General features: G+C 42.0%; 1 protein-coding gene across 2 annotated transcripts in view; it reads left to right on the top strand.

Moving 5' to 3' along the window:
• Window positions 1-21,295, top strand: part of Mthfd2l (methylenetetrahydrofolate dehydrogenase (NADP+ dependent) 2-like) — an 80,236-nt gene extending 58,941 nt beyond the window's left edge. The window contains exons 8-9 of one of the 2 annotated variants that reach the window (XM_087582936.1): window positions 890-1,015; window positions 20,079-21,295. In XM_087582936.1, coding sequence (XP_087439062.1) covers window positions 890-1,015; window positions 20,079-20,191 — 239 coding nt within the window. In that variant the 3' untranslated portion in view covers window positions 20,192-21,295. 2 annotated transcript variants of the gene reach the window in all.
• The last annotated feature ends 1,318 nt before the right edge of the window (window positions 21,296-22,613 follow it).

Here is a 22,613-nt window from a genome sequence, read left to right as displayed (position 1 = left end):
AGCTACAGAGAAAGTTCACATGCTAAACTGGTGACAGCCTCAGCCCATCCTGAGGTCCTAGTTTACCCTATGCATCAACTGCAGCCATGGGTGAGAACTAATTCAGACCCACACGTCATGTCTTCAGACGACACCAGTCAGAATTTATCTGACTCTAGTTACATAACCATCTAAGTCTGAGCACCCGGCTGAACTCAGTCAACACACACACAATGTAAAGCATCATATACATTGTTATGTCACTGCGTTGTTTTGAACTAGCTCAAGAGCCACTCACAAAGCAAAACGAAACAACCCTGCAGTGTCATCAAGAGTTAGCCAGTACTGCCCGACTTGCCATAAAACTTGAAACTAGGTGTAGACCACAGACGATGGCATGTTATCTCTACAGATCTCTCTTTTCAACCAGATGGAGAAGGAGGACAGCTCCTATAGCTTCCATGTTTCAGAGTCTATGTAGACATAGGGATCAAAGGAAACCAGAAAACAACAAAAGGTGACGATTCTGTTTGGAGCAGGTGAGACTGCTTACATCACACCGGAGAGTAGGAGTTAGGGCTATCTGTCCACTTTCATTTCTTCCTTTTCAATTTCCAAGTTGCTTCCCCTTTACTCTGAAATGGTGGGTGCCTATGCCGTCTCTCTGATTTTGTGTTAGACGCAAACCAGTACTCACGTGGAGAGGCCAGGTAAACAATCTCTGAGGACACAGAACAGCTCTAGGCCAGATGTTCCTCGAAAGCCAGATGCGCTTCCTTAATCACCTTGTCCTTCTGCCTAATGATCAATAATCAACTGGTCTCTTATTTGCAAAGGGTTTACTTCTATATTCTTAGGACACAGAGCAACATGTGAGCATTGGAGTGTTTTACAACCGTTTTGTTCACAGGTATTCCTGGGCTGATTACTGCTGACATGGTCAGAGAAGGCGCAACAGTGATTGACGTGGGCATCAACTACGTACAAGATCCTGTGACAGGAAAGACCAAGTTAGTTGGAGATGTGGACTTTGAAGGTAAGACTCCAAACCTCTTGATAAATGGAGGGGGAGCCAGATTCTGACTTTCATGCTTTGAGAAAGAAACTGTTCCTGGGCTTAGGGCAGTGTTGTTACTCACACCGCTCTGTGTGAGCGAAGGCAACCATACTTCCTCCACCCTCCCTTCCTCCACCTGTCCCTCATCCCCTTCCTGTCCATGCTCTCAAACTTCTAAATGTAACATTCATTTTTCTGCATGTCTCTTCTCTGAGAAACAACCTAAGGCTTACACAGGCAGGCACTCTACCAACAAGCTCTGATTTCTAACTATGAGAGAGGGGGGGAGGGGGAGGGAGGGACAGAGAGAGTAAGAGAGAGAGAGGGAGGGAGGAAAAGAGAGAGAGAGAGGGAGAGAGAAGAGCGAGAAAGAGAGAGGGAGAGAGAAGGAGAGAGAGAAGAGAGAGAAAGAGAGAGAGGGAGAGGGAGAGAGGGAGAGAGGGAGAGAGAAAGAGAGAGAGAAGAGAGAAGAGAGAGAGAGAGAGAGAGAGAGAGAGAGAGAGAGAGAGAGAGATATTACCAGGCTGACCTAGAATATGAGTTCCTTTGTCTTCTGCATCTCAGGCTGCTAAGATTATAGAACTGTGATGCCAAGCTTGGCAATATTCGGTAATGAGATTAAATTTCTTCTTCTATATTTTCAATGAAACGATTAACCTAGCTGATTGCAGACTTGGAGACCTACGCTTTATTTTTGAATTAATTTTTACTACATGTGTTCATGTAGAGACGAAAGACACTCATGTGCCACCACACGCCTATGGGTGTCAGAGGACAGCCAGTGGCCATTGGCTCACTTCTTCCACCATGTGGATCCCTGGGATCAGTGCTGGGTCGCCAGCCTTGGTAACAGCAGCTTTACTTATTTAGCCCTGTGGTCACCCCTATTGTGGCTCTTATGACAGTTGGTTTATACTAGACTTAGACATTTCTGCTTTGTATTCTGCCATTCACTCCTTTAAAGTTGTTTTTATGAATTTCATACAACTACTGTATTTACACCATTTTCACCCCTGTCTTTTACCCTCCAACTTCTCCTGTGGCCCTCTTTCAAGTTTATAATCTGTTCTTGTATAATTATTATTGTCATACATATATATATATATATATACATATATATACACATAGGTGTGTGTGTGAGTGCATGCACATGCGTGTGTTATATAACCTACTGAACTCATTTAGTAATGCTTCTAATGTATGTATGCTTAGGGCTGACTGGGATGGGATAATCTATCAGGGAGATGTTCCCTGTAGAAGACTGATCTCCCTCTCTGAGCACCCATTTATTGCCAGGAGCGCTTCATCGAGAGGTGGGACCTTATGAAATTTCCCCTATCCAAGTTGACATGTTGACTGGTATCATTATGCAGATCCCGTTTAGGCAATCACGTTGTTGAGATTTCATGAGTACAAAACATTGTCTAACAGCAGGTATCCTGGTTCTCTGACTCTTACAATCTTCCCACCCCTTTTCCTGAGCCTTAGGTGTGGGAGTTGTATCGTAGGTGTACCGACTGTGTAAGTAGGATATAATTAGAAATCATATTGGTTTAGGAAAATGGCAGTAGCAGGTTCTTTTCTGGGGTCTATGACCTCTCCCAACACATATAGGTGGCTCCCGACACATGTATAGTACCTGACATGAACTCCATCCAGGTGAAGGGACCCCGAATCCACACAGTTGTTGATTGTCCCCAAGATATAAGTGCCACTCTGGCACTATTGAGGTTAAATGATTGGTAGACAGATAATTGTTGTGGTTCCTAGACTTTACAGGGGGCCAGGTCTATTTCTCTCTCTCTCTCTCTCTCTCTCTCTCTCTCTCTCTCTCTCTCTCTCTCTCTCTCTCTCTCGATACCTTACATAGAACCTTTGGATACTATGAGAGTTAGTCTTCGTGAGGAGGCTTCCACTTCTGTTCCAGGTGGGTCCCTCTAAGTCCTGTGTCTGAAGTGTGTGCTGTCTTAAGCAATAGGTTCTATTTTCCAGTTCTAAGAGGCAGCCAAGGTCACTGGCAATAGCCCATAGGCTTTTAGGGTCTCTGAGACCTCCCCGACCAACAATTCAAAGGGAAGTTTCTCATGCTTGGTAGTGGAACTTTTGTTAGATATTCTGTGTCTAGGGGTGGTCATCATGGCCAACACAGCAGGACTCTTTGGGGGTACTTATCAATTATAGATCTATCTGTAAATTAAAGGAATGAACCATATGATTTTAAAGTTTAGATTCCATTTTCCTTTTTTTTCTTTATGTGTATGAGTGTTTTGCCTGTAATGTATGTCTGTGCAGTTCATGCATGCTGAAGAAGCTAGAGCCAGAGCAGTCAGATCCCTGGGAACGAGAGTTACAGGCAGTTGTAAGTCACTAGGTGGGTATTGGAACTTGAACCTGTGTCCTCTGAAGGAATAGGCAGGCTTTTTATAACTGAGCTAGATATCCAGCCCCTAAGAATTTATGTTTTACACAGAGTAACTCTGTGTTCATGGCAGACTCGTCTCACACCTAGGATGCCTACAGAGGACACTGGCTGCAGGAGACAGTCGGATGAGGAGCAGAGGTGGCTGCCGTTCACAGCCTCGACTTCTGACTTCCTTCTGGGTCAGGCTTACCTAGCAAAATGCTCCCCCAGGGGGTATAGGACATAGACAGGCTTTCTTATTTTTAAATGAGTAAAGTTTTTGCTTAGGAAGATCGTCTGAAAACACTTGGAAAGCGAGCGTTTGTGAGAGCCGATTCTGCTTTACCCAAGCTGCAGCATTTCTCTAATGAAGCTGCCTGCAGTGCTATGTATTTAAGAAGACAGTGGCATAGAGAAGGGGAATCTTCCAAACCAGTGCAAGGGGAAAGGCTAGAGCGTTGGGCTGAGAACCGGTGAGGTTGTTTTAGATACAGCGCTATTGCTCCACACCTTTTCTGTGTGCCAGTTCAGCCGTGATTACAGCCCAGCCTCCTCTGTCCCCGGACTCTTCCTCTGTATCACAGTAAATCAGGAAAACACCCCGATATCACCTCATTCCATACAAAATGTATGATTATAACACAATAAGGTACTGTGGGATTGGAGTTTTGCTCACTTGTTTTTTTATAATACCGTGTCTTACTATGTAGCCTTAGCAGGTCTGGAATAGACCAGCCTGGCTTTAAACTCCAGAGATCTGCCTGCCTCTGTCTCCCAAGTGATGGAACGGAAGGCATACGTCACCGTGTCTAGCTCAGTAAAATATTTTGAGAGAGGATATATGTTCACAAAACGGTTATAATATGGTGTTATAATTATCCCATTCTCTTATTTTCTATGCCTAAGTTATAAACTAAACTTTACCACACGTAGGTGTGTAAAGACAGAAACTTCACAGCTGTGCAGCTCAGTGCTATGGACAGATCCAAACAGCCACTAGAGGTCTCAGAGTAAGTCCCCACAGGCAATGGAGACTGCCGTCTTTCAGGGCTCCCTTTTAGTTTTAATGTTTAGTGTCTGGGACATTCAGCAGAGTCACTGCCAAATAGCCATATAAAAGCACAGAAACCTTTGGAAGGAAGAAGTTCCAAAGATCAGAATATTCTGCTCCGATCATAAAATGTACACATGAGGGTTTTTTCCCCCCTCTACCACCCTGGGGGTTCACAGATCAGCAACACCAGAGAGGAGCTGGATTCAGTGAGGAGGACCTTGCTGGTGACGTAGAGACTCGGCCACCCAGATGAATCCGGCTTTGACATGTTGCTCCTCAGGTTCTCCATCAGGATAGAACTTGAAATAAGGGATGGGTCCCTCTCCCCCATTGAGAGGGAGGGACTTTACCACAGGACACACCACGATCTCACAGGTAGCACTTGGCTGCAAATTGCCACAGGGAAAGCGTGACTGCTTTGTTGAGTATCTGCGAAAGTTTCAGGATGACTTCCGCCAAGATGAACAAAGCAGATGTGGGTAGATTCAAATGGAGAAGAAAATTTTCCTTGCAGAGAAGTTTGGCTCATTAATGCAGAACTCAGGCCACGTAGGGAAAGTAGATTGCACTGGTGGGAATGATGTTTCAATGTAAATGAACCCAGTAGGGAAAGGGGTGGGGTATCCCCCCAGTGTCCCTGAGGAAGCAATGCCCTTTTAAACTAAAGGAACTCCCAAGGGACATACCATGACATCAAAGGGGCAAAATGGAAACCATGGGAGGAAGGAGAAATTGTTGAGGGGTGGGTTGAATGTTTTCTCGTGTGGGGAGGTAAGTACCAGATTGTCCCCCAAAGAATCTTTGTAAAGTAATAAAACTTAGAATTTGGATGTTTCCAAATGGATTTTAATAGCTGTTAGCTTGACTATTACTTCCAATTCTCTATATTACTTATCAACTATGGAAAGATACTTTTCTGTACTTTGACAGACTAATCCATCTATTGAGCAAATCTAATCCCCTGCCCTGATTATTCGGGCGGCTTTACACAGCTTCGACAATCAGAGCATAACACTCCTGCAGTATCTCCATGGCTGCGACGATCTGAACATCAGGAAGTTAGAGGATCTGTAGGTCAGACTCCTGTCATGAAATTATTCGGCTTGCTTCATTCCAGCATTTCCCCCTATGCTCTGCAGCATGTCTGTGTGGACTGCCCAGTGTTGGAGGCATCGCTTTCTTAGAAACTCTCTGAAGACCCCAGAGTCCTAGTAGGTCTTTCCTGCAATGCCAAGAATAAAAGGGGGCTTTAAAGTTAGCTCCTCACTGACCTGGTGTTTTACTTTGCATCGATCCTCGATTATACGACTCAGGAGAATTCACGGATACCTTTAGCCTCCAACCAAGATTTACCATCGTCCCTCAACTTTCTGAGCACACCCCTACCATCCATCTACCTTAAGGCAGTATTTATTTTTTAAGATTCATTTTTGCTCTTTTTGGTTATGTTTGTGCCTGTGTGAGGGGTATGCACATGTGAGTATAGGTACCCGAGGAGGCCAAAGATGCTGGGTCCTCTGGAGCCTGAGATACAATTGGTGTGAGTCACTCAGTATGGGTGCTGGGGCCCGAACTATGGTCTTCTATAAGACCCATCTTCACTACATGGTCTGAACTGCTGAGCCATCTCTATAACCCCCAAGACAGTACTTTAAAGCATCTATATGACAGAACTGTTTTCATGTATAGAAACTTTTTCTCTATCAATAGTCATGCAATAAATAATATATTGGAGATATCCCAATTTCATAGATTATGGTTTTAAGATGATCATACTGACTTCCTCCTATAATTTCCTTCAACTGTTTTCTGTTGAAGTCTTGAAGTCTACACCACACATTTATGACAAAGCAATCTATATTCCCAAAGGTACAAAACCAAGAAATTACAGAGTACAGGCGGCGAGCAGTACCCTCTGAGTTAGCAGCTGAAGCACAGCCTCCAGCCCTAGACACTCATAATTACACTGCTTTTATTGCCACAGTTCACCAAATGGATTTGGTCGGCTGGACGCGGAATTGATGATGTCCCATACTGCTAACTCAGTTAGCCCTGCTTCTGTGGGCTACCTCTCCAGCCTCATCAGTAGCTCAGGCCTGACACACAGAGGTTTCTACAAACATCCGAAGCTTTAATGGCTTTGCTTCAGTTTTATGAAGCATTGTTCCACAGGGGTTGAGAAGGAATGGAAAGAACTGGAATGTCTACTGCATGGTGCCTGCCCCTCCCTCCTCCCTCCCTTACAGCCCTGACCACACCTCTCTGCGGGTTTACACCAAACAGGGAAGGGCTGGGAACCAGGAGGGAGAGAGACGGGACAGGGATGGACATTATGTTTTCTCTCACAGAGTAGGTGGGTTCAGTGTCTGATGGGGTTTTCTGAGCACGTTGTTTCAAGGTTACAGGACAGTAAGTAGAAATGATAGCGATAACCATGAAAACCGTCAGTGACACTAACTTAAGTGCACAGAATAGAGAACCTACGTTTTACTGAAAAGAAAGTCTACCCCTCAAATACCCCTAGTACCCTGAAAATGTTAGTTTTATTTGTTCCTTGAAAATTTCATACTTAGATGTAGTATGTCTCGGTCTCAGTCATATATCACTCCTCCCTGATGTTTTAGGTCTGCTTGCAGTTTGGGGGAATGTGGCTTACACATGGGAACTGTGAACAATATTTTCCATATTAAAGCTCAAATGCACAGATATATCCAAGGATTATTTACGGTTTTCTTTTCCCTTTCTTCTTAAACAATTTGGTGGTTTCTCTTTTTTTTTTTTCTCATAAGGTTTATGCTTGAATACAAGATAAACAGAGGTATTATAACAAAGGTATATTAAACACATTACCTCAAGTCACAGCCCTCTCCACTAAGTCTGGGGTTAAGCTGGCCGTCAAGGACATGGAGAGCTCCTCACTCGGGAATACTGTTTTCATCCACGTCTGCAGCACATCACTAGAGCTGCCAAAGCAAACTGCAGCCAACAAGTTGCCTTACGTAGCCCCAGCAGATGACGCACACTTCTAGAGACCTCATGCTCAGACAGAGGTGGCATGAGGGTTCCTACTGTATTCTTTCTCTTTAACACGTGGGCGTTCATCTTGTCTTTATTAGCTTCATAATGCCTTCCTTCTGGAAATGAACTGGTTTCCCCGTTGTGATGACATCAGACCTTACATTAGACCTTACTGTAATGAGCTCACGTGGCTTATGTTCTCTTCAAGGACCTTATCCAGGCACATTCGCAAATTCTGGGGCTAGCATCCAAGCAAACAGCTGAGGCGAGCACAGGTCCGCATACCCCACCTTTGCAAGCGTATGGTCTTTGTATTCTCATTCATATGCTTTTTCGTGGCAAGGGGAGGAGAGAGTGTACAGCCACAAAGCCCTTTCACCTTTGAGACACTAAACCGGAAGTTTCCTTGTCATTGCCATTGTACTCCTATGTATCTGGGCATAGACATATGTAGGAGTAGAGGGAACGTGGAATCCATAATTTCTACAAGTGTGGCCCTGTTTGAGTGAAAAGAAATCTACCTTAAACCTAAGAATGTGCGTATCCAACTTGTCCTTGGGAACCCTCAGTTTAGATTCACTCAGTTTGCAATTATTTGCTGAGTGGATGTTAAAAGTCCATCCCATGAGATACAATTGTGGTCTAAATAGACAAATTTTTATCCATAATAATAAGCAAATAAATACATTTTATAGCATGAAACAGTGTTTATAGCATGAAATGTTGCAAAATAAGTTGGGCTGGAGAGCTGTCTGAGCAGTTAAGAGCACTGGCTGCTCCTCCAGAAAAAAAAAATGGATTCAATTGCTAACACACACCTGACAGCTCACAACAATCTGTAACTCCAGTTTTGGGATACCCAACACTCTTTTCTGAACTCTGAGGGTACTGTCCACATTGGTGTATAGCTGTATCTTGAAGGTACACACACACACACACACACACACACACACACACACACACACACACACACGTTGAACACAAACTTATGAAAAGAAGCTATGTTTGCAGACACTGACTGATTAGTATTGATCAGTACTGTGAAGAGATGGGAATGTTGCTGTTCCAGATGCTAATTACCTCATTTGGGGTTAGCTCCAAGCACCTAGAGGGGTCACTGTGAAAATCATTAGGAGACCATGTTTGGCATTTTATTTTTATTTCTGTTTTGTGATTTTGAGACAGAGACTTTCTGGCTGGCCGTAAACATGCTATGTTCCCAATGCTGACTTGAACTCATGACTCTTCTGCCTCGATATCCCTAGTAGTGGAACTGGTACTGGAAAGTCCCTACTACCTAGTGTGCGCGATCAGCTTCTGCTCTGTGTGGCAGTTTTGGTGAGTTGCAAGGGGCCCATTGTAACTGGGCCCAGAAAATAAAGGGAAAGGTGTTATGGGAAACCTCAAAAGAGGCAGACAGGACTGTATATTGCCTTGGGCCTTAAAGACTGCAGAAAGGCATTTGGAGTTTACTCTTTAAGGAATGGCTAGCAAAGCCATGGTCTTTGACTGGTTTCCAACAGGATCGCTGGCTGGAGTGTTGAGATTAAGTGTGTAAGCAGGGGTACCTGTTAAGAGGCGATTGTAATTATCCAAGTAAGAAATGATGGGGTGTGGACAAGGGTAGTAATAGGTTTAAGTATTATGAGGTCGTTAGATGGTAGATATAATTTAAAAGGAGAGTTGGGATGATTGGTCAAATGATTATATGTGCAAAAAAAATTGTGTATGACTTTAAGGGCCTTGGAATGAGTGTGAGTGGAGATTCCAACTCCATAATCCTCTTGGAACATTATTTACCAGACCAGAAAATTTGACCCAGGATGTATAGCTGGTGTGGAGTGTGAACAAGAGAAGAGGGGAGCTGACTCAGGGTGTATATGTGTGTGTGTGTGTGTGTGTGTGTGTGTGTGTGTGTGTGTGTGTGTATACAGTGTGTATATGTGTGTGGAGAGCAGGTGTGGGAAGGAGAAAGGCTTTTCCAAGTGCAAGTAACACAAGAGACAGCAACTCTGACCTTTCCTCTAAGAAACTGCTGAGGGTAGTCCCAGTCTTCTCTGAGTCTCTCTTCTTTCTGAAGGTTCTGCTTTGGAAACCTCAGAGTTACCCCCATTTCCACACTCTTTAACTTTTCATCGGTGACCACACTCCGGAGTCAGGCTGACTTGGGTTTGAATCCTGGCTCTATTGCTTAAAGCAATTATGATCTTAGGTAAATCGTTTCACCCCTGAGACTTGATTTTATCATTGAAGAAAAGGCGACGATAATTCCTGTCTTAGAAAGTTGTCGCAAAGATTAAATGCAGTAATCACCTTCCACGAGGTAATTAATGCACGCGAATTACTGAGCACTCTGCTGGCAGCAACCTGTGTATGGGGCTCACCCCTTCCTTCCCACTGCACTGCTGACCTAGAAGGCTGCAGCTTTGTGCCTCAGAACCTTACCACCGTGTTCTTCACTGATTTTCCGTCCTTGAGCGGTGCTTTTTGGTTTTGTTTGTTCCTCACCCAACTGTCAAAGGACTCACCTGATGCCTTCATGTCCCTCCCTCCCTATATTCTTCCGGCTTCCTTAGCATGCTTAGCCGACAGCGTCTTCTATACTATCTTGCCTTGCATTTAGTTAGTCCCAAACTAAACCACTCCTCCCCAGTGTGAGCTTCTTGCCCTGCATATTTTGTATTTCTCTCCCACACCAAGCTTTAGCCTTACTATTCATTTTCTTGCGCCTCAAACAACACAACCTTGAGCACCACAAGGACCTGAAAGGAGGGTGATGGTAGAAAGACTCAAGACTCTCGGTTCACTTCAAGAGCCATTCTTAGCTTTTCCCACTGAGTCCATATATTGCATAGCTAGGACTAAAGAGAGCATTGCAAGCAGAGTGGCATCGGTATTTTTGATCCCTTATCTGAGTTCTTCTGTGCTTCTTTGCTCTTGTGGCCTTGTTTTGCCCTGGAGGACAGTCCTCCTAGGCTTTAACTTATTCATGGAGACTTGTGAAGTCACATTAGTGCATCTGGGTCAGGTGTGTGAGAAAGGAATTGCAGACCACCTCCCATTCTCCAACACCCTCCCTGTTCTCAGTTTGTAGCACCATGGTGACATGAAAAATCAGCTTTTTCTTGGGCTATTAATCATCTCTGGCTTCTTTGGATTCAGAGGCAGCCTATTAGAAGCAATAAAAGATTAATAGCAGCTAATATTACATTTAGCAGGGTTTTAGAAGCTCGATTGTGTAAAATATTAAATGGATTGAGATGCGATGTACTTCACAATTCATCTGCAAACTGTTGGTCTCAGGCTTTTGACAAATGGGACGGGGGTTGGGGATTTAGCTCAGTGGTAGAGCACTTGCCTAGTAAGCGCAAGGCCCTGGGTTCAGTTCTCAGCTCTGAAAAAAAAAAAAAGACAAATGGATGACTCTAACGAATATATGTCTCGATGTAACTAAGGTCATTACTACAATTGTTTTGATACCATACTCTATCTGGGTAGTTCTTAACGAATTTCCTTGGATATTTATATTGTCTCTTAGGCAAAGCAGAGCTACAAATATAAGTGAATTGTAATGTCAATTAATAGTCAAGATTTAATAGCTTCAATTTGTTGCCCAACCCAGTCAATGATATTATTATGGGCATCCATAGAAATCTATGTATAATTTTTCTTGGATTCTTTCTATCCTTGAGACATTTTTAACTATCTCATTGGTAACCTGAGCCATTTGTATGTCTACTGTAGTAGCAGGTATGAGTCCAATAAGTGTTAAGATGCCAGCAATTACCAACCCTATAAAAATTACTTCTAGTTTTAACACCATCAATAATTTCTCCAAAGTAGCATTTATGTTTTATAGAGGCAATTTTCTTTTAGTTTTACAGGAATGCATATAAAAGAGGGTTTTTGTAATATCACAAAAGTAGAATTGAGGGCTGGAGAAATGGCTCAGAGGTTAAGAGCACTGGCTGCTCTTCCAGAGGTCCTGAGTTCAAATCCCAGCAACCACATGGTGGCTCACAACCATCTGGAACGGAATCCAATGCCCTCTTCTGGTGTGTCTGAAGACAGCTACAGTGTACTCATATAAATAAAAATAAATAAATTTTTAAAAAATAGTAGAGTTAAAAGTATTAATAACATTGAATAACTTATAAGAAGTCCACAAAATATGGTACAGGTGTCAATGCAAGGAAAAGAATCTTGGTAGCTAGGGTGAGAATTACAAGTGACATAGAGTTTCCTTGTGGTTGAAATTTAGGAAAGTGTCCCTGTTTCATTACCAGTTCCTGTCTTATGGTGTCAGTTAAAGGTACGGCTTTAACAATCCTGTTGGGATCCAGAAAAAAATCCTGTAGGAGAAAGCACAGTTGTGGTCCTCGGGTCCAAATTATGAGTGGACCAGGACTCCGACCTAGGTAGTTTTGAATTTGTTTTTCCATTGGAATCTTCTTGTGACTTTACTTACTTTGGAATCCTACTAGCTCTAGGAAAAGGCCAGGTCTGATTTCTACATTTGAAACACTTAGAGGCCCAGTCAGAATTTCTATTGTCATAAGTCAGTGAATGGCTATCTCATTTTTATCTGTCTTTCTTACAGCTTGTGTAAAAATATAACAGTCCATAACAGTCTGTACATATTCTTGGTTATTAGTGGAAGAAACCCCTCGAGTGTCTTTTAAGATGAGGGAAATTTGTTTGTTTGTTTGTTTGCTTGTTTGTTTGTTTGCTTACTTTAAGCCAGGTGGCAGAGTAGGTGATTCTGTTGGGAGGCTCTGTCGTTTGTTTATTAAGCAGTTGATCGATCCTTAGCATTGAGATTTTTTCCATTTAAAAGACTGAAGGGATTTAACTTTTTCAAAATGCTTTTGACATGGATATCACCAATCACAAGTCCGTCATTCAGATCTAAAGTTAAAGCATAGCCGGAAATTTTTTAAGGCAAAGCAGACTGCTTAGATCTGGATGGGCCAGCCGGGCAGCCTCTGTGGAATCGTCTGATGAAAGGGAGGCTGCACAGGGATTACACATGTGGTGTGCCCAGAGTCTACTCCAGTGACTGGATTCTCAGGATGCACTGTTCGTATTGGTTGAGTTTGTGTCATGAGGGGCACATTCCAAGTATGAAGCACACGGCCATGCAAACGGTAAATAAGCCTCGGAAATTTATATTTTTTTCAGACATGTCAAAATTCACTTCAAATAAAGTCTTTGGGAACCTCTTAGTCCTACATGTGCCTTCCACCACATGGGGTGGTAAGAGAATGCCCCCAGTTTCTAAGGAGCTAGACTTCTTCAGCCACATCTCATGCCCAACTCTGTCTCAGAGGTGTTCACTTGAGTCGATGGTATGTATGGTTGATCGATTTGAATTAAATGTCAACCTTTTGGGTTACGTGATCATCTCAGCCCACAGTCTAGCTTTACTATAAGGGAAGAATAATACTGTAACCCAGAGACGATCTGTCTCTGTAAGTTGAGAAATTGATCGAGGTTGCGGAAGTAGTTGTCCGGGAAAGCTTGTATTTACAGCTCCCACACAGGCCACTTCTAAGAACAGGCAGAAGCATGAGGTCACCATGAGATCTCCGGGCCAGCCACCTTCACTGTTGTTCACAGAGGACAAGGTAGCTATTATAAAGTATGGGTCTTTGAAATGAAGTAAATCTATGACCACATTCTAGTCAGTAGGGTGTTTTGACATGGAATGGCTGTAGTTTTGTAGGAAAGCGTTAAGGTTGAAGCACAAAACCACATCCATGGGAACAAGGGGATGTCTGATGCCTTGGTAAAGTTTTTCTTATGATGAGACTGTTTTTGCAGTGGTCTCCAGCATCCTACAATACAATTACCTAGGAGAAAGACATTTATCTCCTGTTTTGGGTTGATTATGGTAAACTACTGAGATCAAGGCCCTGCCAAGGGATATGGAAGATTCTCCAACATTGTGGATAGTTTCTCAGTTCACCACCGATGGCCGTCTATGTTCAGTGCCTGAAGGAAAGGGGGAGCGTGCGAGAAGGCAGGAGAAAGGATGGGGAAAAAAAAACAGCACAAGATTATTGTGTTGTTGGTTAAAAGACACTGTGAAAGGGAGATAGTGTTAATCAGGTTCCAAGCTGTCAATAGAAATGTAATAGCAGTATTTTAAAAACTTGCCAGCCAGAATGAAAGTGCAATGACGTCTGACGTCATCCCTGGACAGCGAAGATGTTCACTTGTGACGAGTTCACAGATAGTAACTTTTGATTTATCCAGGCAACTGGGTTACTATCTGACTCCATTCAGTGTTCTCTACGTGGTGTGGCTGACATTGTTTTAGGCATTCACATCTATGAAGTGGCTAGCCAGGTATATAAAGATTTGATTTAATATAAAGAGGGATAAAGGAAAGAGACAGAGACAGAGACAGACACAGAGAGAGAGAGAGAGAGAGAGAGAGAAAGAGAGAGAGAGAGAGAGAGAGAGAGAGAGAGAGAGAGAGGAAGACACATGCACAGAGTAAATCAATTGATCAATAAATAAAATGTAATTTTCAAAAGAGGATCAGCACCCCAGATAAGCTTGGTACATTACCTTGGCCATGCCTGATCCTGTTGCCATGGAAAGCTCAATGATGGACCACATGCTAAAGAGCCCTTTGCTCTCCGGCTCAACGTGCACCTAAGCATCACTCTATAACCCCTGTACGAGAAAGTGGAGTGTTTTCGTCTTACCTCCTGAGTCATACCATTTCTCCAGTCCTACGCCATTCAGGTTTTTCTGGTTGTTATTCCTGTCCTTCATTTTCCTAAAGCTTGTCTCCCTTTCATTATAGTGGATATGTTTGAGAGGCCGTGCCTAAGTAGTTTGCATCTAGAAGCATGGGAAACTCCTCCAACCATTTAATTTAGACAATTATGTATGTATACTTGGAGGCCGAAATTCTCACGAGGGAAGTGGGACCTCCTTTATGTCACTGATCTCAAAGTGAAGATGCTTTTCAAAGTTTGCTGTTGCCCCGTTAGAAATCTAACAGAGTGATTCCTTAAAGATGACCAACAGACAAACTAGAAAGACAAACAGCACCAGAGAGACATCAGCTTCTGTTGCTTCACCCAGACATGGATTGTTAGAACACAAATACATTTTTTTTCCTTTCTGGAATACAGAACATAGTTTTCATTAAATATTAGCACAGTCGATTCTGTTCAAATCCATCCATCCTCTTGCTGAAGGACCCTAGAGAAATACACAGTGGCACTGAAGTTTAAAATTCGCTTCCTGCTGAGGAACTGGAGAATGTTCCAGATGACATGATTTCCGACGATAATGTCAATTCTTAAGTGCCAGCCCTGGGAACCAGGACCATAAAGTTTCCTGAGGAAGTAATGACACAGAAAACACAGGCTGGAGACACCCTCTCGTGAAAGCATGGAAGCTACTGCCAGAAGGTTAACGATCATGTCCTTTTTCTTTTGCTACGTTGTTAAAGAGCCTTTTAACATTCCTTACATCTCTAGTCGTGTCCCGCGTGAGTCATCTTTCCACACCCTGTGACCACATGTCACCTTGCATTTTTCAGAGGCACATGCACAGACTGAACACCTAGTGTCTTTCATCACCGCCGTCACCACCTCCCTTTAAACATGAAGTAACCTTTGCTCCATACCTATTGTCCTTACTTGGGTAGTAAAACACACTTCTCTTCAAGGAAGGATGTTGGAAATGATGACAAAGCCTGCCTTCATTCTTCCCCTCAGAACTAAGTTAACCATTGACTTCAGGTTTATTATATGTTCAGTGCTCTACAAACCACCTACTGTTTCACCTCCTCTCCTATAACTCCCTTTACCTATAGGGCCTATACCAGCCTTCCTGTGGCATTTCCAAGATTCAAGTCACTTTCCACTCAAGAGAAGTTCCTTTCCCCCTGATTGCAAACACAGCCCCCTTACCAAGTACATTGGCTCATCTCTATGTTCCTTCCCTGGGACCTCTGGCCTGCCTACATCTCCACACCACCCTCAGGCTGAGGTAGGTCCTCCATACACATTCACAATGCCACAGACACCTCACTGCAGCACACATCACAGCCATCACTCAATTATTGCTTGAGTAATTGCATTTTCAAAATAAGTATCTCTATAATAAGGCTGTGGGTTTCAAGGGTTAGTAACTATGTCTTACACAAGGGATGGCTTCTGTGAATCTATCTGGGCCAGTTTGTAACATGTGTAGGGACACTAATGACCAAGTATGGGAATAGGCCCAGGGGATAATAGATCCAGGTTGCCATAAAGAACACTTTTTATTTTGTTCTGGTACTAGGGACAATTCCACAATGATGTGTAACTGGGATGGTAAGATCTGCTTTAGAGATAGTGTGGCTGGAATGGCAGATGGGATTTTTGTACGAAAAGTAGTCATGTATGTCCTGTGTGCATGCACACCCTTTTCTCAAAATGACTGTTTTTATTATTATCCCATATTTTAGAGTTTAAACATGATGGTGAGACTTGCCTTGGCGAATGAGACTTATCAACTGTGACACTGTAGAGGTTTCAAAAGTGTCTGCCCATCAGGGTTTGCTTAGCAACAGGAATTGCCATACAATTCCAAAACAATGAATCATAATCTTGATCAAGCTTTAAACTTCCAACGCCTTGCCCATATGGGAAACTCTGCTCTTTCTCCAATTCAGTCATCTCAGACTTCAGATTCTCACACCAAGTGGTTCACACTGGAATCCGGAGAGTGGTTGAAGGAAACCCATAGTTTGACTTCCTTTGATGGGTTATCCGAATACACTCAGGACATTACCCAGAAAAACTATCCTGTAAATTTCATGGGCCAGCGAGTAAACAGTGAACTCAGCCCGGGGTGTTAACCAACTCTAGTGACATTTGTGTTAGACTGAGGAGGAAGGACAAATGCTCAGATAATGTGCACGAGGCACCGTCTCTTGTGGTCTAACTCATGTTCTAAATTCAGAGAAATCTCCAGAAGTTACTTTGCAGCAACTAAAGTTTTGTAGAGCGGCCATTCAAATGAAATGTTGTGATAATTATTGGTTTTTCTGAAGATATCCTTATTTTCAATAGTTTGCTTTAAACATAATTGTTATTTCCATGCACGTCTCGTCCCAGGGCACACGCCACACAGACAGTAGAACTGGACAGGTGTTTATTTGCCTTAATTGTCAGTTTCAGTAACTCTACAATTCTGATGATTTTATGGAATTGAATCTATTATTGTCTATAATTTTTCAGCATGTCCTTTAGTGAATCATGCAATTACTGATATCTCCCGTGCCTGTTACAATTCAGTAAAGACTTTTGGTATTTTTCCTAAACATGCTTACACATATTATCCTATGTGTAGAGTCATGGGAGGTCATCCCTGAATGGAATCATTGCCTCATGATTCTCCTGTGTTTCTCTGTGTAGAGAAGCCTCCAAAATACATATATACAGACTCACACACATACAATATGCTCACAGACACTCACACACAACTCATATATACACACACACATACAATATGCTCACACACACTCACACACAACTCATATACACACACATACAATATGCTCACACACACTCACAAACACAACTCACATATACATATGCACACTCACACACATACATACACACATGCACACATGCATACCTACTCACACACATGCATACCCACTCACACACATACAATACACGCACATACACATACTCACATACATACATACACACGTGCATACCTACTCTCATACACATACAAGCACACATAGTCATATGCACATACACATATTCAACACTCTCTCACACACATACTTACACACAAACACAACTCACATATACATACACACACTCACACACATACATACATACACACATGCACACATGCATACCTACTCACACACATGCATACCCACTCACACACATACAATACACGCACATACACATACTCACATACATACATACACACGTGCATACCTACTCTCATACACATACAAGCACACATAGTCATATGCACATACACATATTCAACACTCTCTCACACACATACTTACACACAAACACAACTCACATATACATACACACACTCACACACATACATACATACACACATGCATACTTACTCTCATACACATTCAAGCACACATAGTCATATGCACATACACATATTCAACACTCTCACACACATACTTACACACATACATACATTCACAGACACTCAACACCCACACACAAGCTCAACACTTACACACACACACACACACACACACACACACACACACTCACACACACACACTCACCTCTTGAAAGCATCTCCCTTATAAACAGGTGCAAAGCCTGCCTGCCTTAGGGAAACAGCCTAAGAGAGGGTGTTCTGGTGATTCCATGCTCTATAACTTTCTCTCTTAGAGACATGATGAGGAAGATGCGAGTCAGAGTACAAGCATGAACTGAACTTGTATCTTCTCTTATGACTAATTTCATCCCAAACCATCTGTGGTACTTCACAAACATAAAGCTTACCATAGCCTGAAGATAGTTCTGCACAACCATTATTAAGAATATTCTTTATTTACTTACTTACTTATTATTTATGAAACAATGTTTTATTATATTGTCTAGGCTGGCTTTGAACTTCTGGCTGCAGGTCTCTCTCCTATCTCAGTCTTCCACATCCTGGCACCATAGGTGCTACCTCCCTCCCCAAGTGAGCACTTTTTTCTTACCCATTGACAGCTTTTTCCTGAAAGACATACTTTCGTATCCTGTTCCTCATATAAATAAACCATAAACTACATTAACACTTTCCAACAACATATAGACTGGTTTCTTATCAGACACAGTCACTCGGGGGTATGAAACAGAAAATGACAGAGAAACCTCATAAGTGTTTTAAAATCAATTCACTATTGCCTCCCCCTATTACTGTGTACAGACCTTATCTCCACATTTGTTCACTTTACCTCAAACATAAAAAAAAAAAAAAAATCGACAAGAGAACTTGGAATGCTCAATTGTGTGTGTAGCAGTGCTGAATCTCTCGGCCACAGAGAGGTCTACTGATGCTAATAAACGCCTGTTAACATTCAGACAAGCCCAAACTGAAGACAGATGAAGATTCCCGTGGAAAACAATAGGCAGGACACTGCACATGTGTATGCGTGTGTGTGTGTGTGTGTGAGTGTCTGTGTGTGTGTGTGTGTGTGTGTGTGTGTGTGCTTTTCATAACCTGTGCAAAAATGCAGATTCTGAGCTAAACTGTCAGACAGGCATTTCGTGCAACAGTCTATTCCCTTTTCTATCCCTCTGCCCAGTTCTTACTTTCAGAGCATGAATACAATTCTGAGAATGTAGTAAAAAAACAAAAACAAAAACAAAAAACAACAAAAAACTGCCAGTCAGCAAGAAGATCATGAGACCCAGGCAGACCATTGGTTTATGAGATCTGACTCCCAAGGAAGAAAATTGCCCATGATGCTTGTTAAGCAGCTGTGTGACTTAAGTAATGTGCAACTTATTCTGTGAGTGCTCAGAGTATAAAAAAGAAGGAAAATTGATAAGCTGTGGTTGTTTCCACTGTGATTCTTTTAGGAACTTCCTACTATTCCTTGCTGACCCATCACCTACTTGGGACTTTTCCATCCTTTTCTATGAAATACAACTGTACAGGGATGGACTGCAATTATGAAAATATAGAATTTTCCCAACCTAGTTGTCAGTGCCTCTGTCAAAGAGCAGAGGAGGGACAGTGGCTGTATCATGCTTTCCTGGTGTGACCGACTTAATCTCCTTTTGAATTAGTTCAATGGCATTTGTTAGGTCACAGATCCTCTAGCTGTCTCCTTCTCCCTAAGGCCACATCCTCCTGCAGTTTCAGAGGCTTACTCTCTGGAGGCTAGTTACAGAAGGCTGCCATGCCTAACAGTTCTCAGAATGCCTTCTTCCTCCTCTCTCCCTCTCTACAGCTCTCTCTGTTTCTGTTTCTGTTTCTACCCTTCCCTCCCTCTCCTTACCACTCTCTCTCTCTCTCATATCTGTGAGCAAACCTAGCAGCCCCTGATGCCTAGACTGGAGACAACCTTGAAATGTCCTTCCCTGTAACTCCTGACACATAAGCTACACAGGTTAATGTTCTCCTACTTCAAGGGTCATGACTGCCTGTAGTTACGCGAGTAATGTTATATCAGTTTCCTTTCTAGAAGTCTGTTTTTTTTTCTAATGTTATTACAAGAATGACAAATTATCACAGTGAGCACAGTTTATTGCTTTTGCTCTTAGAAAGCTGAAGATAACTGAGCCTGAAAGAGCTTGAGTAGATCCTTTTGTGCCTTCACCTTAGGTATCATAGAACAATGTCTGTCTGTCTGTCTGTCTGTCTGTCTGTCTCTTTCTCTCTCTCTCTCTCTCTCTCTCTCTCTCTCTCTCTCTGTCTATTTTCATCGTGGCCTACTTTATCTTATAAATCTTTGAAGGTTGGTAACATTATCTGTATAATGGGGAAATTATGCAGTGTGCTGAGACATTGATATTCTTAGATACATTTTAAATGAAGAACTAACTGTTCTGTCTTCTCAGCTGTTAAGAAGAAGGCCAGCTTTATCACTCCAGTCCCAGGAGGTGTGGGACCCATGACTGTGGCCATGCTTCTGAAGAACACACTTCTGGCTGCCAAGAATATCACCTACTAGATCGCAGGGGAGAGCACACAGAAGGAGTACTGCTGCCTATTTATTTGACAACAGGAGAAATCCTTTCTATTTTACTACAAAGCTATTTATTTCTACATGTATTTATTTTTTCATGAGTGGAATCATTCTGGAACTGATTATTTACATGACTTTATGCATTTCTTGCTGATAGATTTGAGTCTTAAGAAAAGAAAATCAAAACAATTCCAATGACGATTGTGGTGGCAATTCTTTATTTTATGGATGTTTGTTCATAATGTTAAAACAAATGAAGAGTTCATATTTAATAAATATATTTTTGACATAGCCTACACACTGTATGTTTTCAAAACTGTATGTTTGCCAGCTAAATGGTGCCATGTAAGCTGTAACTTAAGTTTTGGTATAACCATGATTTTTCTATACAGTCTATTTTCTAGGTTGTCTATGGAGAAGAGCATTCTGCAAGGCAGTCCTCTGGGAGGTTTAAGAACTGGAAGCTATTCCAGAAAGCAAAGGCTGCAACGACACGTGAAAAACTGAGAGTGATTGATCACATTGTGTAGTAAAGGCCACGGGTGTTAGGTTTCCACACCGTTCAGTTCAGTTCACTGGTGATAGGAACAAACTCGCCAACCAAATGAATGGACAAAGGCAAACTAAAGTGTTTCCCCACAAACATCAACCAAATACAATGCTGATGTATCTTGAGTGAACCTGTCATTAAATAACTGTTAGCGATATGTTTGTTCACGGGGACAGATATCTGATAGAATCGTAATGCTAAGATTTTGTTGGATATTACAAATAGCTAGTTTTTGTGCACACACATCTTCTCTTTCCTAGGCTAGTATTTAGTTCCTAACACAGACACTGTGTTTCTAACACAATTCAAATTGGGAACTGTGTGTGACTATTACTTGAAGGTTATTTAATGACTAGAGCCATGTAATTGGTACTGTGATTTCACGCCCAAATCCCAGTATGTTTATGTACTAATAATGATCCTTGTTCAATGCATGTCTTTATCATTGTCCTCCTTGTGTGGAGATAGACTAGCTGTCTATCATTAATATCCTGTCCAATAAATTAATAACTGTCCAATAAAAGCATTTTGAAGAAGAACTATAGCTCTATTCTTTTATTATGATAGCTTGAAATATGTTGGTTCACATTTTTGTTACCGTTTCTTTTGTTTGTTTTTCCTAAGAGAGAGAGAGAGAGAGAGAGAGAGAGAGAAAGAGAGAGAGAATATGTATGTATGTGTATGTGTGTTGGGGTATGAGAGATAGAGAGATAGAAAAATCAGGCTTGGCAGTGATCACCTTTGCTCTTTGAGCCATCTCACTGTATCTGTTAGCTATTCATTTACTATGTGCTGGGGGAAATGTATCAACTTTTTCAAATATGAAAGAAAAGATAGTTGAATGCTTTCTAAAGTGAGTTAGAATAGCCAGTTGAGTACTCCTAACAGAGCTGTAAATTCAGTTTGCATGCAAGCACATAAGAAAGGACATGGGTTAAATAAATTTTAAAGGAGCTTGGATCTCGAAAAATGTCCAGAAATGCCTGAATATTAAAAATGTGGGGACTATAGTAATCCCAGCAGGATAAAAGGAATTATTTTGGTATATTATGTATTTAGGGGTTAGTCTTCCTGGAGACTAAACAAAAGGAAAAGAAAAAAGAAAAATTCTTATGCTTATTTACATCGAAAAGGAAGAGTTTTGCCAAAACAAGTGCAGTGGGGTCAACAGTCAAAGAAAGAGATTGACCCCATAACTACCAAAAGCAAAGGTTCATGGGTATTTATGGCCAAGTTACCAAGATAGGAAAATCAATGGATGAGGCTATTTAGATATCAAGAAGAGGCAAGTTCTTACTGACATGACTTGTCAATTTTCTTGATAACAGCAGGCCAGAGACTTTAACATCAGGGCGTGGGGACAAGAGTTACATTATGAATATACAAGGTGTGGGTTGATGTGCCCATGAGCTGAGCTTGTAAGATACTCTTTCAAAACTGAGCTGAATTGAGCTGAGGTCCAGGTTGTGTTAAAAAGAGGGTTCGGATGGGTATAGGTAAGTGTGTGGTAAAGGCTGGAGCCTTTTCTCATACCTAAGAGACAAAATCAGCTGAATGGTATGACATCATTTACGGGTATTTGGAGTCTGCAAAGTGTGGCTATCTGATGGCCTGGAGGAGAGGTGTGTAGATACACTTTTCTCCCTACACTGTCTGAACCTTAAGGAATTGATGGAAATTGTGCTGTGCCACAAGGAACTATAAGTGGAATAAAAAACAATGCAGCTAGATGAAATGAGAGCAGTGTTAAGAGTCGGAAGAAACAGAGAAGCAAGAATGTAGACGGTGTTTAACAAGTGAATAGGAATGCAGACAGCCAGAAGACACCATCCCACTTTGGCATAAGGAAGTTATAAA

Source organism: Rattus norvegicus, chromosome 14, assembly GCF_021556685.1.
Source record: "Rattus norvegicus strain SHRSP/BbbUtx chromosome 14, alternate assembly SHRSP_T2T, whole genome shotgun sequence".
Classification (NCBI taxonomy): Eukaryota; Metazoa; Chordata; class Mammalia; order Rodentia; family Muridae; genus Rattus; species Rattus norvegicus.
This window is presented reverse-complemented; position numbering and strand designations above follow the sequence as displayed.